Source organism: Monodelphis domestica, chromosome 4 (genome assembly GCF_027887165.1).
Source record: "Monodelphis domestica isolate mMonDom1 chromosome 4, mMonDom1.pri, whole genome shotgun sequence".
NCBI classification, from domain to species: domain Eukaryota; kingdom Metazoa; phylum Chordata; class Mammalia; order Didelphimorphia; family Didelphidae; genus Monodelphis; species Monodelphis domestica.
In genome coordinates, this window is record NC_077230.1 from 33,638,481 (window position 1) to 33,658,782 (window position 20,302).

The 20,302-nt window shown below is 34.9% G+C and overlaps 1 protein-coding gene across 1 annotated transcript; it reads left to right on the top strand.

Moving 5' to 3' along the window:
* The first annotated feature begins 2,401 nt into the window (after window positions 1-2,401).
* Window positions 2,402-19,309, top strand: LOC103097192 (neurabin-1-like). The gene is made up of 6 exons (XM_007493377.3): window positions 2,402-2,523; window positions 3,736-3,895; window positions 4,486-4,632; window positions 16,496-16,616; window positions 18,638-18,745; window positions 19,198-19,309. The coding sequence occupies exons 3-6, from the start codon at window positions 4,578-4,580 to the stop codon at window positions 19,307-19,309; spliced, it is 396 nt and encodes a 131-aa protein (XP_007493439.2). The 5' UTR covers window positions 2,402-2,523; window positions 3,736-3,895; window positions 4,486-4,577.
* Window positions 19,310-20,302: the final 993 nt, after the last annotated feature.

Sequence of the window (20,302 nt, forward strand, 5' to 3'; positions counted from 1 at the left end):
TAATAAATAATGTACAGACTGGCATAATTGGGACACTAATGTATTGCTGGGGGGGTTGCGAACTGATCCAACCATTCTGCAGGGCAATTTGGAATTATGCCCAGTAATACCACTACTAGGTCTGAAATCCAAAGAGACTTAAAAAAATGGGAAAGGACATGGTTGTACAAAAATAGTTAAAGCTGCCCTTTTTGTGGTGGCAAAGAAATGGAAACTAAAGGGACATCCCTCAATTTGGGAATGGCTGAACAAATTGTGGCAGATGATGGTGACAGAATACTATTGTGCTCTGACATTAACAGGATGATCTCAGAAAGAGTTGGAAAGACCTATATTAATTGATGCACTGAAATGAACAGAACCAGGAAAACATTATAAACAGTAACAGCAATAGTGTGGAATGATCAAATTTGATAGACTTAGCTGCTCTCAGTGATACAATGATTCAGACAGCATTTTAGATAGGTAGCCACAAACACAGAAAAGATGTAGGATGACAGGGGATGGAAGAAATAAGTCAGGGGGTTTTGAGGATAAGCCTGAAATATGTTTCTTTGCAGGCAGTAGGGAAGGAGTCAGCAGACAGAGACTGAGAATAAGTCAGAGTGTGGGGACAGATTCCAGTTCCATTGCCATGTGGACCATTTCAACTATTTCAGATCCTGAGCTCTGTGGCTCTCAGGCTCAGTAAGAATTCCATTATCTGCTTGTTTTCTTATTGGTGGTTTGGAGAGTGAAGCCTGACTTCAGATCTATACTCAAATGCATTTTCTCTCTTTTCGTTCCTGTCCAATTTGGATTTCTTTTTTTTTTTTCAATTAAATTAAATTTTATTTTATTTTTTTGGTTACAATACTCACTTCATTTCCCTCCCTCCTCTCCACCCACACTTCCCACAGCCAAGGCGCAATTTCATTGGGTATTACTTGTGTCCTTGATCAGAACCTATTTCAATACTGTTGTTTGCACTAGGATGTTCATTTAGAGTCTACATCCCCAACCATATCCCTTTGACCCATGGATTCAAGCAGTTGATTTTCTCCTGGGTTTTTACTCCCACAGTATTTCCTCTGGATGTGGATAGTGGTTTTTCTCATCCAAATTGGATTTCTGAATCTAAAACAAGGCTTACTTTGGGCATATTTTCCCCATACTTTTGTCACTTCTGTCATCCATGGTTGTGAATCTATTTTTTTAATGTCCCCAGGATAAGGTCAGGAGTTGAATCAAAGGGTTGTTAATAGTAGAAATTTCTGGGGCAACAAGGAAGGTGTTGGGTTCTTATGACTTCAACAGGAGCTCCTATTACAATTTTCCAAGTCAAAGAAATCCAGGGTACACCTGCACATCCCTGCTCAACCTAGGTAACTTCCTTTTCAATTGCAAAGATTTTTATTGGTCTTTGACTCCTCCTCATTTGCTAACATCTGGCAAATGGGCAATATGTAGACAGAAAGTGATATTGAATGCAAATATTCCATAACCTTGGGAAAGGGTTCAAGCCTCTTATTCCTCATCACTTATTTTATTGTCCTTTCAGGATTCATCAGGAATCCAGATTCTTTCTAGGCTAACTGTCTTTCTACTGTGAGCCATGATCCCACTTAGTATGGGAATGAGCATATTGTTCCATCAGGCAAAGTGTTGCCGTCAAATAAAAGAAAATAATAGCTAAGAGTGCCTGGTAATTCTCACTTAGATTCCTTGGTTCTTTAATGGCTCATCTTAGGCACCAAGAGCACACTACCAAATGTTTCTTCATTCCTCAACTTCTTCCCTAGTAACTTCTTTCCTAGAATTACCCTGTATTTATTTTTTAGTTCATCTTAGCATATATACGTTATTTTTTGTTTAGTGGTTTGAAATGCAAATGGAAATGGAAACCATGAAACAGTACATTAGAATCTGTAGACATCATGTTGACTTAGAGAATCCTCTAGTCATATTACCTATATTTCATTTTTTATATTCTGTTAACTAGTTACCAATTACATTTTAATCCTGTCTACCATGCCGCTCTTTGGTGTGTGACACTGTTTCACACCTCTGGACTAAACCATATTATTCCCCTTGAGGGCAGGAACTGTTTGCACTAATAAATACTTGTTGGTTGACTGGATTGATAGGTACAATTGGGTACATCCTTGTTATTGCTAGGGAAGCTTGTTATGAAACGTAGGGAATGAAATTACATAAGTCTCAAATGAAAGAAAAAGAAGTCTGCATATCAAATGTAACAAAGGTAGTAAAATGGAAAGACTAGGTAGATCTGGGCTGAGGTATCTGTCAATTTTTGCTGCTGCTTTTTGAGTGCTGGCTAACGATTATAAGTTTTAAAGCAAATGAAAAGTTTATTCAGGATAAAGAATCTGTTGTTTCCTCATAGGGCCAAACACTCAGCCAATAAAAGATGATTACATCACAGAGCACTTATGATATGTCACATCACCAAGGTAACTGGAGGGATGGAGATAAACAAAGGGCGGAGCCTGGGGAGATCATTTCTGAAAAGAAAAAGATGAGGTAGGATGTGTTATGATTTAGAGGATGACAGTTGATAAATTGTGGAATTTTGTATTATATAGAAGTTTGCCATGGATTTTTTTTTTTGTGTTGGAATGGTTTACTATGAAATTGCTATAGAAATTTTTCTTAAAACTCTTAAAAAAACTCATGATAATTTGCAATGTTGGCTCAAGATTATAAAATTCTAAAGGGGATCACTGAGGTTTTGTCCAGTTTCAAGAGATTTAACTTTATTGAGGAATTTAAAAATATTATTAGATGCTATAGTAGGTTCTAGGGAAAGAAAATATGTCATGACCAATATCTTCTAATGTGTTTTCAGTTTCATACGATTTTCACTACGTTAGTAATTTATCTAATGAACAAATATAATAATGTCATTGGGGAATGAAGGGTTTGGATACATAATGGAAATTTCTCTTTTTTCTGTATAAATAGTTATAAACATAAATGCATCTATATATTTATGTAATTAATATACTACATATAAATGCAGGTCACATAGCTAATGTCTGAAGCTCTATCCATTATATCATCTAGCCATCCTACATTTATGCATACATTCATATTTCTTTCTATGTCCCTATCTATGCTGATGTCTATGTCTATACACACATAACGTGCGCACACACAGAAACTGTTCCCAGGGAATTTTGTTAGAGATGATTTTAATGTCACCAAGCAAGTGCCTTTTTATTTACTAAATTTCTGGATCATTAATTCTTTCACTTAACTATTCTGTTCCTTAATTTGTTCCTAAGTCTAATGAATAAGTCAGACCAGAAAAGGGTTTATTAATACCTGTGGTCAGTGAGTTTGCTTTCTTTTTAAATTTCTATGCCTGTATTTCAATATAATTAATTCCTTTGTAATTCTTTCTATTTTGTTTTATGCATCTAAATTTTTTTTCTTGGAAAAGGTCTTCACCATATTACTAAAGGAGTTGATGACACAAAATAGGTTAAGAGTTTCTGGAATAAAAGATCACTAAGGTTCTTCCAAACTATAAATTTCTTGATCTATGCTGCTATAATTTTTTTCTGATTTCATAGGCACATTAACGGAATATATTTTCCATGTCTACCTTTTTCTTTACATATTACATACTTACTATTGTTACTCTATAATATTACATATTATAATAAATACTTTATACTACATTATTATATCTGAAAAGTTGGCCAACTTCAGCCTTTACTCTTTCTATAGTGATAAAGTAGAGAACAAGGAATACAAGATGAAAGCATGTGATAGATCTATTGTGAATTGACTGTATGTTCATCAAATGAAAGAACAAATGGAGCAATTTCAAAATCAGAAGAAGCAAAGCAATAAAGAAGTACTGCATTTTCTGGTGATAAACTAAGAAGTAAGAAATTTTTTGAAATGAATAAAACTTATGGCTTAACATGTCTAAGTGCCTAGAGTATGAATACTTTCAGTAGAGTAAGGACCCTGGTATTCCTGTGAGAAGTACATAGGACATGTGGCATTGCTACAGCAATTTCCTCTGGCTCCCATAGGGCAGTTGAAGCAAAATGATACAAAGGCAACAAGGTTTTTTGTTTTTTGGTAGGTTGTGTGTGAATAATTAGAATATAGTCAATATTTTTAGTTGGTTTTGATCTCTAATATAACAGAGAAGGATAAAGGACAATAAGATTCTACCACACTGGAATTCTCTTGCCTTGCAGAAATTGGAAAAGGAAATAAGATGTTGAGGATGATAAAAGAACATAGCTAGGTTGAGGAAGACTGTCAGATGATATCCAGGTCTGAAAATTATTTTATTTTTGGACAATACAAAGGATAGACTTAACGCTGGAAAAACTCCATCCATTGTGCCTCATACCTCCTAGCATAAACATTACTTGGGGTATATCTACATAGAATATTCCTTTAGAATTCCTCCCCCTTACATTAGACACACTACTGATTTTTTTATCACAAATTTAAAAGGAAGAAGCAAATATGAACACATGTGATACTTGAAGAAGAGAAAATTATTCTTGTGCAAGGAGCTTGATATCTTTTAAACTTCTCTGAAAAAAATGATGCAAAGAAGAGTCCAACAATTAGATTTATTTTCTTGTCAAATAGACAAAGGTAAGCATTAACTTTATGATTGCTTATTTCATATGTATAGTATTCTTTAAGCATTTTTCTATTTTTGTAAAGAATCTTTTATTATAACAATAAAGGTTGAATATGGAGAATATTTTTAAAAATAAAATATTAGGAATAACACAAATGAAGATAAAGGTATACAATTATAACTAGTAAAGATTTTGTTATCATCACAACTATTTGCGAATGGTGTCAGAAATATGTGAGTTATAGCAATAAGGAAAGAAAAAAATTGAGAGAATTATAAAAGCACAGTGAGAATAAAATTCCCTAGAGAGCCAAATATAAGGAATTAAAATAACAACTCCAAAAACATTCAGGATAATAAATAAATCCATAAAAGTATTGGCATTTGTATATATTATCCACAAACCGCATAGCAGAAACAAATGGAGAAATTAAAATTTAATATGACAGAGACTGTAAAATAGTTGTAAGACTATCTATCAAGGTAAAGCAATAATGGGGGTGGGAGTGGGGGTTGAGCCAAGACAGTGGTGAAGTTGCTACAGAGACCAATTTGATTTCTACCAAATTAAATTATGACATAATGCCTTAAAACAAATATTATAGGAGGAGCATAATACAAAGATGGGGTGAAAACATTTTCATCCTAAAAATACTTAGGCCAAGAGGAAAGATCTGCAACAATGTAGTGGAAGTAGTGCAAAAAGAGTAGAACAAGGCAGGCCCCAATGAGGAAAGAGACCTTGGAGACACCTGAATCCACAGCAAGGGCTTCCAGAGCTCTCAAATACAAATTGTAAAAAGAGTCAGAAAATTGATCATAAGGAGGTTACCTGGGTCCCTTTGCTGACTTGAGGGCAAGATTTTAATTTGAAAATTTTATTTAATTAGTAAATTTAGAATATTTTTCCTTGGTTACAAGAATCATGTTCCATCCCTCCCCCTGCCCCCAGTAGCCCACACGCAATTCTACTGGGTTTTACATGTGTCCTTGATCAAATCCAATTTCCAAATTGTTGATGTTTGCACGAGGGTGATTAGTTAGAGTCTACATCCCCAATCACTTCCCCATCAACCCATATAACCAAGTAATTGTTTTTCTTTTGTGTTTCTGCTCCCAGAGTTTTTCCTTTGGATGTGGATAGTGTTCTTTCTCATGGATCCATCTTAATTGCCCCGGATCATTGCATTTCTGCTAGTAGAGAAGTCTATTACATTCAGTTGTACCACAGTGTATCAGTCTCTGTGTACAGTGTTCTCCTGGTTCTGCTCCTCTCACTCTGCATCAATTCCTGGAGGTCCTTCCAGTTCACATGGAATTCCTCCAGTTCATTGTTTCTTTGAGCAAATAGTATTCCATCACCAAAAGATACCACAATGTGTTCAGCCATTCACCAATTGAAGGGCATCCCCTTATTTTCCAGGTTTTTGCCACCTCAAAGAGTGGGCTATAAATATTTTTTTATTAGTATTTTTTTTCTTTGGGGTATAAACCCAAAAGGTGCTACAGCTGGATAAAAGGGCAGACAGACTTTTAGTGCCCTTTGGGCATAGTTCCAAATTTGAGGGCAAGATTTTTGATGCATTGCCAGTACATAGATCCAGGCAGGTAGAGAGGTAGAAGACAAATTGAGGGGGAAAATGAGAATGATACAGGAAAATCATGAAAAAAAAATAAATGCCTTGGTGTAAAGGAGGCACCAAAAGCATTGAAGAAATTAATATCTTATAGGCCAATTGGAAAAGGGGCACAGAAATCCAATGTAGAGAAAAACTATTTAAAAAGCAGAATTGACCAAATGGAAAAAAGATATGGAAAAATGCATTGAAGAAAAGAACTTCTCAAAAGGTAGAATTGGCCTTTGGAAATATATAAAAATTCACTGAGGAAAAGAACTTTATACAAAAACAGAATTAGAGAAATTGAAAAGCAATTACAAAAGCTTACTCAAGAAAATCATGCCTTAAAGATAAGCAAATGGAAACCAATAACTCCATGGGACTCTGATAATTCATAATAAGAATCCATCAATTGTTTAAAAGAGATTCTAAAATAATAACTCCCAGGAAAATTATAGCCAAATTCCAGAAAAGAGGGCAAATCAGAGGAAGAAGTGGTCTGAAACTAGCTGGAAATAAGATGAAGAGTAATATAGTAATCATAATGGTGCAAAATTTTTTGCAATTCTCTCATAAAGGCCATATTTCTAAAATATACAGAGAAATGAGATAACTATATAAGAATATAAGTGATTCTGAAATTAATAAATGATCAAAGGATATGAACAGGAAATTCTCAGTCAAGACTAATTAAAGCTATGGTTTTGCAAAAACTGCTCTAAATCACTGCAATTTAATGCAAATTAATGCATTTTATGCATTATTGTGCATCCAATTTATGCACAAAATGCACAAAATGCAAATTAAATTATCTGAGATACCACCCCACATCTATCAGATTAGCAGTTATTACTGAAAAGGAAAATAACAAAACTCTAGAGGATGTGGAAAGATTGAGACGCTAAAGCATTATTGTTGGAGTTGTGAAGTGATTGAATCATTCTGGAATGCAATTTGAATCCTATGCCCAAAGAGGTATAAAGCTATACCTACCCTTTGATGTAACAATATCAGTACTAGACTATGTATTCCAAAGAGATAAAAACCCAAATGGGTAAGGAATACACATTAAAAATATTTGAAGCAGCTTTTTGGGGAGGGACAAAGAATTTGAAAGTAAAGTGATATCCATCAAATTAGGAATGAGTGAGTAAGCTGTGGTATATGATCATAATGGAATACTATTTTGTTGACAGAGTGACAAAAGGAAATCAGAAAAAATTGAAACAATGAAATTAGCAGAACAACATTGTATAAAGTGACAGGCACAATGTAAAAAACTGTGAATAACATAGCTATTCTAAACAATACAATGATCCAAAACAATCCCAAATGGCTACTGATTTAAAAAAAAAGCCATCTGCTTAGAAGAAAAAAAGATTGAGTCTAAATCTAGAAGAAAGAAAAGAGTTTTAAAAATTTTTTTTTGTTCAAATATCCTTCAAAAAAGTATTGACATGGGGAAACCTTTTAAATGATTACATATGTAAAATGTAAAGGAGCTTATTTACTATTTTATTGGCTGAGGGATGGGGTGAGGGAAGGAGAGAATTCAAGATTCAAAATTATTTTTTAAATGTTGTAAATATTTTAAATGTAATTGGAGAAAAATGCATACACATTGGGACTATACATAATCATTCTCAAAATTCTCTTTACATAAAGACCTAAATAATTAGAAATAAATGTTAAATAAATCCTCTGAAGTCTAAATCAATATCATGAAATACAAAGAGTATCTAAGTTAATAGACTTTGCTGCCATACTTAATAAACTATGAAAAGATTGCCTTACAATAGAGGTTAAGAAAGTAAGAAAACAATACAGTAATAAAAAGGTTAAGTATGTCATGAGACATAATGAAAAAAAATTAATAAAATGAAGTAAAGGTAGTATGTATTCCACATCTCAAAGTCCTCTACAAAGCAGACATTGTCTAAATTTTTTTATGTAGTTTAAGAAATAGATCTCTATCTCTTAATAGTTGTGTGATTCTGGCAACATCACATAACCCTGTTTGTCTCTGTTTCTTCTGTAAAATAAGATAGAGAAGGAAATGGAAAACTACTATTATTTTTTTTTTTTTGCTAAGAAAATTTGAAATCAGATCATAGAGTCAGATACAACTAATCAACAAAAAATAAAAATAAAGATCAATGATTAACTATGGAACAGTTTAGGTGTACAACATGCAGAATCAAATGGATCTTGTATGCTACTGTTTGATAAAAATTCAAAGTCCTAAGAATACCAAAATCAGGAATTACTATTTATTTAAATGATGGAAAATAGAGAATGGATGGAGATGAGTTTTTGTACAAGTTGTCTTTAACTAGGCATACATGAACACAGAAATTATCTATGGAGCAACTTTAGGAGTTCTTTAACCTTGGGAGGAAAAAAAAAAGTGCATGTTCATTTTCAATAACAATAACCTTTAAATGAAATTTAACATTTCAATAACAATTTTTAAAAATTCAGAAAAATAGCACATAAGTTAGTTTAAAGAAATCTATCATACAAAAATGGTTAAGAACAGATATAAGAGAAGATTGCAGCTTAGAAGCAGCAGAAGTTCAGACCTCTAGAAAACCCTTCCTTACCCATCACAAACTGACTGCTCTAGGAGACTGAAAATCAAACCTAACAACAAGACAGAGCCAAGGAACCCTTCCATTGGGCTCAATCCAAAAGATACACCCACAGAAAAGAAAGACAGAATCCAAGAACACTTGGGTTTAAGGGGAAGGCAGAAGGAAGGTCCCAGGACTCCTCCCACACACACACCTTGAGTGCTAAGCCTCCAGTGGCAGTGGGAACCTCTGGGCAGGCAAAGGCACTGGTCTGGAGGGTGTACCTTGACGGCAGGGCTGTGCCAGGCTCAGAGCATCGAACACAGGAGGCAGGGAAGGAGCTGGAGAGGCAGCACTGTTATAATTAAAATGGTTGGATGCTATAAACTGTAAGAAGTTAAAATAGTGGAAGATATAAATTGTAGTAGATATGAGTGGATGAGTAAATTGTGACCTCAGGAAATATGTTTTCACTACATTGTTATGTTTTTAAATCAAATATAAGGTGGTCACCAGGGAAATATTCCCAATTTTTCAAATATACCCAAGTTAGCTGGGTTTTATAGATATTTTAATTAATACAAATGAGGAATTAAAGAAAAGGAGAGAAAGAGAGAAAAAGGGGAATAATGAGAAAAAGAATAGGCCAGCCCAGGGCAGCCCTGGCCAACCCAGGCCTAAGGCCTTAAGAGAAAGGTCAGTCAGTCCTTAATCACTCACCACAAGATCTGTCCAAGCAAGGATTCTAGTGACACCAGGCTAGCATCATCTCAGCTGCCTCCACCAGCTTAATCCTCAATCTGAAAATGACCATCTGAATGAATCTGAGCTCCTATTTAAAGGGTATTTTCTCCTATGTCACCTCTCCTAAGTCTGTATATCTACCAATCACAGTAGACATTTTTCAAAGGACAGACCATTCTTAGTTCACACCTAAGAAGGCTTTAAATTTTTGATTAAGTTCACACCAGAAAGCCTCTAAGTAAGTTTCTCACCTCTTTGCTCCTTGTAAGTTCACACCCTTTGTATTATATCCAAAAATACGCATAGCTTAAGAATTTCTGTCCTACTATAAGTATGGGTTTATGTTTCTTTCATTGTTCAGCAAGGAGTTTCTCCCCCTAAAGCAGGCTTAAGTATGGGTGGAGTAGAGGTCTTCACATTCCTGATCTAACTAGAGTTCTCACATTCCTAATCTAAGTTCCTTCATTGTTTAAATGGGGAATGGTCTTAAACCCAGCTTTATGAAGTAGGGTCTGGGAATTTTTTAAGGTTTACAATCCTAACCTTATGAAGTAGGGTCTGAGAATTTCTAAGGTTCGTTGGAGTAGTTAACAATATTTGGAATGGTCCTTCCCATGAAGGCTGAGTTGCTCCAGTATGCTTACAATTTTTAATATACACTTTGTCTCTTGGGTTCAGGTCATGAAGAGAAAAATCTAGTGGTCCAGCTTGTACTGCAGCTTCAGATTCATGAAGTTCACATAGTTTGTGCTGTAACTCCTGTATATAGGAAGCAATAGTAGTATCTCCCCCTAATAGTGAGGTATATGCAGGGGAAGAAGGTTCAGCCTGTATACGCGGATGTCCAAAAAGCATCTCAAATGGTGAGATGTGTAGGTCTCCTCTAGGCCTGCTTCTGAGATAAAATAGGGCCAGGGGGATAATTTCAGGCCATTTTAAATGTGTCTCAGTACATAGTTTTCCAATCATAGTTTTAAGTTCTTTGTTCATCCTCTCAACTTGTTTTGAGCTCTGGGGATGATATGGAACATGGAATTTGGGAGTTATCCCCAAGCAAGAATATATTTGATTTAAGACAGGATCAGTAAAATGGCTTCCTCTATCTGAATCAATATGTGCTGGTAGTCCAAAGTGAGGAATAATTTCTTTTAAAAGTATCTTAGCAACAAAATACCCTGTGGCTCTGGTCGCAGGAAATGTTTCCGGCCATCTGGTTAGTTGATCTACAATTACTAGATGAAATTTATAATGTCCAGCCTTTGGCATTGTTATGAAATCTATCTATAGATATTCAAAAGGTGTGTAAGTCAGAGGACGTCCACCAAAGGCTTTTACATTATATGCATGTTGGTTATATGCCTGTTAGGTAAAGCAGGCTGAACATACTTTAGAGGCTATAGTAGTTATACCAGGGGCTATACATACTCTCTTGACAGAGTCCATGATGCCCTGGGTGCTAAAGGAACCATTTTTTATGAATAGATTGGCAAATTTGGTGATAGAAACTTCTAGGGAGCAGGGGTTTTCCTTCAGATGACACCCATACTCCATTAATATGTTATGCTTTAAATTTCTGTTTCCACTTTTCCACTTCCTTTTCATTATACAAAAGTGATAAATTTAAATCATCAGTGGTTGTTAATGTTAAAATTAATTCAGGTCCTTCTATGGCTGTTAGCTTTGTAGTGGCATCTGCTCAATCATTTCCTCTAGAGACAGGGTAAGTGACACCTGTATGGGCAGAAAAATGAACTATAGCTAGGGCTTCAGGAAGCTGTAGAGCAGAAAGAACATCATTAATAATTTCTGCATTAGCTTTGGATTTTCCAGCTGAGGTTAAAAATCCTCTCTGGAGCCATAACATTCTGATTGAATGACAAATGCCAAAAGCATATCGAGAATCCATATAAATTGTTGTCTTTTTATCCTTGGCAATTATACAAGCATGCTTCAGAGCTATGAATTCTGCTCCTTGAGTGCTAATGTTAGAAGGTAGTGAAGCTGACCATTCAGTGGCAAATTCTGAGACTACGGCAGCTCCAGTGTAGCGTATGCCATCCCTCATAAAAGAGGAACCATTGGTAAATGAAATCAGATCTGCATTGTCTAAGGGAGTGTCCAATAGATTATCTCGAGGCTTTTCTGCCATGGACACTAATGTTTCATAATTGTGTAATGGTTCTCCTGAAGTTTGTAAATCTGGAAGGTAGGTGGCAGGGTTAAGAGTAGAACAATATTTTAAGGTAATGTTTTTGCTATTTAATAAGTTATTTCATACCTTGTAATTCTCTGATCCGAGAAAGTCTGTGTTCTATGTATTATCAACAATGCTTCTACCTCATGTAGGCACATAATTGTTAATGGACATCCCAATACTAGATCAACAGTTTTTGTCACTAGTAAGGCTGTAGCAGCTACTCCTCTAAGACATGGTGGTGTTCCTGCTGCTACTGGGTCCAGTTGAGCAGAATAATAAGCAATTGGGTGCTGAGAAGGTCCTAAAGTCTGAGTTAAAACGCCAGAAGCTACTCCTCTTCACTCATGCACATACAAAGTAAATGGCTTGTTGTAATCTGGGATGCCTAGAGCAGGGGCAAACATGATAGCTTTTTTAGATCTGATAGAGGTGACAAGAGTTCAGGTTCTAATTTGAGGGGTTCAGGGACCAAATCTTTTGTTAATGCTATAAGGGGTTTAGTAATTTTCCCATAGCAAGGAATCCATTGTCTGCAAAATCCTGTTGCTCCTAAAATTGCTCTCAACTGTTTCTTAGTAGTAGGAGCCCTTAAATTTTGAATATTCTCAATTTGTTTTGGAGAAATATAATGAGCACCCACAGTCAGGATGAATCCCAAATATTCTACTTTAGGGAGACACCACTGAACTTTATCCTTAGAGATTTTATGTCCTCTTTTGTGCAATTCCAAAAGAAGGTGTTTACTATCTTCTTGACATGTTTCTGTGTCTGTTGAAGCCAAGAGTAGATTATCTACATATTTGATTAATTTACTATTTTTAAATGTTATATTGTCTGTGTCTTGGCTCAAAATTTGCTCAAATAAACTCGGACAATATAACATTTAAATGAAGTAAGGTCTGGGAATTTTTTAAGGTTTACAATCCTAACCTTATGAAGTAGGGTCTTAGAGTTTCTAAGGTTCACAGCACCGAGCTAGCAGCTTGGACAGAGCTACGAAGACTCTACATATTCCTCTAGCCTTCTAGGAGGTTTTGGCCTCAGGACACATCAAGCCCAACCCAGCTGAACTTAATCCCATCAAAAGCCTTCAGAGGTCAGGGAAGTCCAAACTCCAAGATCCCTTCCTCACAGACTTCTGGACTTTAATCTAATCAAAAGCCTTCAGAGGACAGGGAAGCTCAAACTACAACACCTCTCCCCCACAGAATGCATGGAGAGACCTTCTGTCAGAGTTCAAGAGGGGAGACTGACAGAAACTCCGAAAGTCAAAAAATGAGAGGAGCAAGAGCACAGGCATATATGGAGAGCAAAGAAGGGGTAAATATGAGCAAACAACAGAAAAAGAAGAATGGAATTACAATAGACAGCTTCTGTACAGGTAATGAACAAAGAGCGAATGAAACAGTGCAGAGAGGGATCAGCAAAGGAAAAATCAGAAATCCCAGAGAATTGGATACAGGACTTGGAAGAAGTAAAAATGCAATTCAAAACACAATTAATAGAGGCTGACAACAATTGAGAAAAGAACTTAATAACTAAGATAAGTCATTTGGAAACAGAAAATAGTGTATTGAAAGACAAAATCAACCAGCTTGAAAATGAGGCAAAGGACATGAAAGATGAAACAAAGAGGATGAAAGATGATCCCCAAAGAAAATCAGACCAGAAGGAGAAGGATGACCAAAAAGCCAGGGATGATATCCAGTCTTTAAGAACCAGAATACAACAATTAGAATTAAATGACCTAACAAGGCAGCAGGACACTATAAAACAAAACCAAAAGAATGAAAAAATTGAGGAAAATATGAAATATCTCATTCACAAAACAGAAGATTTAGAAAATCGGTTGAGGAGACCCAATTTAAAAATCATTGGTCTACCAGAAGACCATGACAAAAGAAAAAGCCTAGACATAATGCTACAGGAAATTATTCAAGAAAACTGCCCCAATATTCTAGAACAAGAGGGAAAAGTGGAGATTGAAAAGAATCCATAGATCACCTCCTGTACTTAATCCTCAACTGACAACACCCAGGAATGTTATAGCGAAATTCAAGAACTACCAGCCCAAAGAAAAAATATTACAAGCTGCCAAGAAAAAGTCATTCAGATACCATAGAAGCACAATGAGGATAGCACAAGTTCTTACTGCATCTACACTTAAGAACCGAAAGGCATGGAATATGATATTCCGGAAAGCAAGGGAACTAGGTCTACAACCAAGAATCAACTTCCCAGCAAAACTGACTATGTTCTTACAGGGGAAGTATGGTCATTCAACAAAATAGAAGAATTCCAAGAATTTGTAAAGAAAAGACCAGACATTATAGGAAATAAAATGGATCCTTTTGATTACATTTAAAAGTTTTCACACAAACAAGATGGAGATAGCCAAGATTAGAAGGAAAGCAAAAAACTGGGAAAAAATTTTTATAACTTTCTCTGATAAAGGCCTCATTTCTCAAAAATAAAGAAAACTTAATCAACAGTATAAGATTAAGTCTTATAAGTATACTTATAAGTATGTCATTCTCAAGTTACTAGTTTTCAAGAATAACTAGTTTTCAGAAAAATAAATCAAAACTGTCTATAGCCACATAAAATTTCACTAAATTCTTATGAAGAATATTAATTTAAACATCTCTGACTTACCCCCTCACACCTTTCATATTGTCTAATGTGACAGGAAAATAAAATAAGATATGTTGTAGGTGATGTGGGAAAATTGGGACACTAATGTATTGGTGGTGGTGTGAACCAATCCAACAATTGAACTCATTTACTTGTGGAATGGTTGAACAAGTTGTGGAATAGATTGTCACAATGTCATGTTATTGTGCTACATGTAACAAATGACAATTGGGATGCTTTCAGAAAAACCTGAAATGGGGGCAGCTGGGTGGCTCAGTGGATTGAGAGTTTGGCTCAGAGATGGGAGATCCTGGGTTCAAATTTGGTCTCAGATACTTCCTAACTGTTAGCTCAGTGGATTGAGAGCCAAGCCTAGAGATGGGAGGTCCTAGGTTCAAATCTGGCTTCAGCCACTTCCCAGCTGTGTGACCCTGGACAAGTCACTTAACTCCCATTGCCTAGCCCTTACCACTCTTCTGCCTTAGAACCAATACCCAATATTAATTCCAAGATGGAAGGTGAGGGTTTAGTAAAAAAAAGGAAAAGAAAAAAGAAAAAAAACTCAAAGGAGGAAGAACTTGGAAGTAATTGTCCTTGGATGGAAAGAAATCATACTGTTAAAAAATAAAGGTTAAAAAATCCCAACCTAAATATTTCTTAAGAATCCATCATGATACTTCCAACCCTGGGGCACATTCATCTGCCTTTGGTAAAGCTGTTACTCTTACCAGGTATATACCCATTATTTTCTCTGCCTTATTAAATTCTGTCATGGGTCATGTAGTATCATAGAAAGAGTATTTGTGATGAAGGTTCAAATCTATCCACCCACACTCAGAGGACTCATGGCTTTAGAGTTGGCAGGAACCTTAGAAGTCCTCTTGTTCAATGCTCTTCGCAGATGAGGGTAGAATAGAGGACAGATGAAGCCTAGAGAGATTAAGTAACTTGGCTAATGTAAGAAAGGTAGCATGTAAAAAGCTGGGATTTGAACCCAGGTACTCAGCTCTATTCAGGAGCATTTTGCATTATAACATATTGTCTCATTTTTTACCTGCTATTTTACTCCAGGCAGTTAACAACCACTCAATAAGAATTTAATAAATGTTTATTATGTACTAAGTGCAAGAGAACTCATTTAATCTTTATGATCCTGATTCTTAATTGGTCAAATAAGGATAACATTAAAAAATTCTCTACTTCATTGGCTTGTAACAAGTGACATTCTTGGAAATATTTTTATTGTTTTCTTTGTTAATGGTATACATTTTCATTTGATATAACTTGCATTTCCATAACGGTGGACTTCTTGCAACCATAGAGATGACCAGGTACAGTCCATGGCACCCTTTTTTTTGTTTTGTTTTGTTTTGTTTTAACCTCCTTTGGTTTCTTTACTTCTCATATGGCTGTAATAAAGGTTTTATAAATGCTTTAAAAAAAGAAAAAAAAAACATGACAGACTTAAATGAACTGATTCAAAGTGAAGCGAGAAGAAGTGGGAGAACGCTGGGCACAGGAACAGCAAAAATGAGCAACTTTGAATGGCTTAGCTATTTCCCAAAATACAAAGTTCAAAAGACAGTTCTGAAGTACTAAAAAATCCTATCTACTTCCAGAGGAAAAAGTTATTGAATCTGAATATAGAGGGAAACATTTTTCACTTTTTCTTGTTTTTTCTTTTTTCTTTCTCATCATTACTAATATGGAAAAATGCTTCGCATGACTGCATATGTATAATCTTTATCAAATTGTTTGTCTATTCAGTGGGGGGATGAGGGAGAGTGGGAAATAATTTGGAACTTAATATTGCTTTAACATGTAATTAGAAAAGAATAAAATACTTAAAACATTTTAAATGGGCTTAAATGCTGGAAGGTGGCAAGTTCAGCAAAATCATTGGTCTAAGGACATTATAAGGGAATCAGATATAACTAATTATTAAGGAAAAGATGCAGGGAGAGTATCAGTGGGTGGCTTATAATTCCAGTGCAAAACTACAAACTAGTCTGGACAATTAACTGTACAGGGAGGACATTTTATTCTTACTGTTGCTTTAGATGCTTTATTATTATTATTATTATTATTATTATTATTGTATTTGTAGGTGAAAATGAATTAGGGCTTTGTACTCGTATCTTCTTTGATCCAGCAGATGAGGATGAAAAGGATCCAGGTGTTTTTATTACTGAAATTGCTGAAGGGGGTGCAGCCCACAAACTTGGATGGTGAGTTTGAATTTATAATTTTATAAGAATTAACTTTGTAGGGGGCAGCTGAGTAGCACAGTGGATTGAGAGTCAGGCCTAGAGATGGGAGGTCCTAGGTTCAGATCTGGCCTCAGACACTTCCCAGCTGTGTGACTTTGGGCAAGTCACTTGACCCCCATTGCCTAGCCCTTACAACTCTTCAGCCTTGGAGCCAATACTCAGTATTGACTCCAAGATGGAAGGTAAGGGTTAAAAAAAAAAAGAATTAACTTTGTAGAGAGGATTTAATATAATTCTAAATGGTATTAATATTGTAAGCATGACAAATAATTTACAAAATAAAAATCTCTGAAAAACACAGAAATATATCACCTTTAAAAATATTTCCATGACCAAATTAGCAATAAAATGGAATTGACCCTGCAACAGATTCTATAATCCCAATTATGCCAATCAAAAGTAGTCTGTACAACACATGGGCAACAGTCCCTGACCTTATCATTGATCATTAATAATTGCCATAATAAGTGTGTTCTAAACAGGGGTTCAGCTATTTCCAAGTCAACAAGAATTTATCAGCCTACACAGTTCCCAGCCCTGTGTGCTATCACATGAAAGGATATAAAGATAGGGAGAAATAATCCTTAATCTGGAGAAATGAATAAACAAATTGGCTAGGAAACAAACAAATTACTATTGTGTATAGAAATTACTTATACAAGTTCAATGAAAAATAATCTCAGTGGGGGTATATGGTCCACTTTGATTTCCTTACAAACAAATGGGAGCCACGAGACCCTAGAAACTATCTTCAAAGATCACTGAAATTTGTCAGTATTATAAACCAGCTCCTGAATCAACATAGGGCTTCCTAGATATAGGAATGTACATTAAAAATGTTTTTACAAATTGCTGTAATATAGGGCCCTGAGAAAGAAAAAAATAAGAAATGACAACAGATTGTCAATTCGTAAGCTTAAAAATGTGAGAATTTGATAAATAACAGCAATGAAATATGTTCCAAATCCTTGCTCATGATACAATTTTGAACTCTATAGTACAATTCTTCCTGAGATTTACACTTTTATTTAGAACTGAAAGCAAAATCAAAAGCAAAAACCTTAAGTAGAATCTTACCTTCAGTTTACTTCTTCTTAAGGAAGGAAAACTTAAGTATTTTGTTTCTAAGCCTGATGCTCATTGCCTCTTGATGTCAATTCTTCCAGCCCCCACTTTTTAGAACCTTTCCTGCTTCCTAGACTGTAAGAAAATCTATTTCTTTAGCTGCCCACCCTGAATATCCCAAATAAATGGTAGAAATTTTCTCCTCCCAACCTCTCAACATTGTTGTCTTTTCCTCAGTTTATTTGATGGCATTTATCTGTTAATTGTCACCCAAAGTATCTATAATTAATGTATCAACTGGAAGTCTGTTTTTGAATGATTTTGTCTCCTGACCCAATCCCCAAATTCTCAAAGGCACACTGTCTGACACTTCAGTGGAATCATTAACTCTAATTGCCCATTTCCAAAGAATTTTAAATTTGGAACAACACACTGATATTCTGTGTTTGTGGACAATTTCTCCTGGATCTGTCTCACCCTGTTTTCCAATCTCTGCCAATATCCTTTCCTTTTCCAATCTCATTTCCTGATTGCCTTACTGGAGAATGGAGGTGGTCTTTAGTTGGATAAGTCCTAAACCAGAAAATCTTGGAGTATGGAGTAAGTGATGAATACTTTGTCTACCATCTTTGAAATCTGCTTTAAAAGTCCAGGGAAGAGCAAGATCTCCAAACAGGCTGCAGGATGATGAATTTATTTAGACACACCAGTCCTCTAAATCATATCAATTTGTAAAGAGGTAACAGTTGGAATATTTGTAAGGGGTAGAAGTTATACTTATGGTATAATGAGTCATTGAAGTCTGTCTCTTAAATACCATCCTTTGGTCTTCTAATCACATACATGCATTGGTTTGTTTGGTCATAACATTTTTTTACTTGTAGTTTTAATTACCCTGCAATTCTCTTTTTCAGTATCCATTTATTTGACCAGATTATTAAAATAGGTGAAACCAATCTAATTGGATTAGATGAAGAAGAAATCTTCTCTACTTTTAAAAAAATGGAAAATTGCGTTTTCCGGTGAGTAAATTGTATATTTCTTTAAGATACAGTGATTTCTAGATCTCCATTTTTTATTTGGAAATTTCTAGAGCAATGGTGTTCACACAGAAAAATTGGGGAGAAAACAAGACAAATTTTAAACAAAACATTAATTTCTTTTTTCACCTTCATTTCCTAAATAGAAATAAACCTCTTTTTTCTGTACAGTGGTTCAGAGAATGTTTTATGATCCAGTTGCACTTTCCCTTCTGAATGGAATGCCCTATGAAATCTGAAAGTCCTGACTTCCATTTGGATTTATTTCTAGTTAATGAATTAGTATTTCCGTGGCAAATAATGCTACTTGAACCTAAAGAGATTTTTTTGGAAGAGAGAATGCTTAGGTGCATTTATTTGCCCACTCAGTTTATTTGCATGAACTATGTCTTATTTCAAAATACATAAATTAAATGTGGATATTTTGAACCTAGGATTGAAATTGGACGAGAGCCACCTGAAGTCAAGACAGAACTCATCATACTCCTTGAATTGTCAGAGGAAAGGAAGAAATTTTTTACAGATTCAGTCATAGTTCAGGTATGATATCAACCAAATACAAAGATGTAAAAACTCAAAATTCTTACTTATTCCATCACAAGATAGCAAAATTTTAAAAAAATATACATTTAAATATAGTTTCCTTTCTCAGAGGGAACAAATAAAACTCAAATACTATATTGCACATGCAAAGAAAAACAATAATAAAAAAGTTTTAAAAATAAAAAATATATAGCAATAAGTGACACACTCTGCCAGCCAAAGAGAGGTAGAACACAAAGGTTACTCACTAAAAAATGAGATCCATTTCCCTTTTTAACTTGGACATGAACCACTGTGTGAGTGTAAATGATTTTCAGAATAAAACAGTAGTAGAGTAGATAATGCATAATCAAAGAAAGTACCAAAGTCCCCAAAATTCACAATGGTCCAGTTAATTTCAATAGGAAAGAAATCCACTATCATATTTTACATGAGTTGCTATGTGACATTTTTAAAAACCCATGAACTGATGGATTCTAGGCCTCTAGGTCACAATTTTTTCAGATGTAGATATTCTTTCAATGTTGGCAAAGATATTTTTAAACAAAGTCATTTTGTTTAATAACTGCCATTATTTCAAAATTTGGCAGAAGAGTCCAGAAAAAAAACAAACCTCTTATATTGATGAGGAAAATCTATTTGGGGTCTATAACATAACCAAGAAATCTAGATTGTTCTGATTCAAGTAAAGTAAACTGCTGAAGAGTTATGCAGAATCTCTTTTTTGGCTTTCTGCTTTATGTAAACACTTTTTTCTCTGGCAGGAACTTCTATTTGGTTCTCTACCTTTAATAAAACATTCTATATTTTAGATAGATAGATAGATATAAACCTTCCATTCAGAAACCATTAGTTATCTAAAATCATTTCTGAAGACCCATTAAAATTAAAAGTTAGATTCTCTAAAGGTTGTATACAAGTCGTAACCAGTTTTTTTGAAGTTCATCCATCATCATCTATGTGATAATTAACAAAGGCAAAAAGACAGAAAAGGCT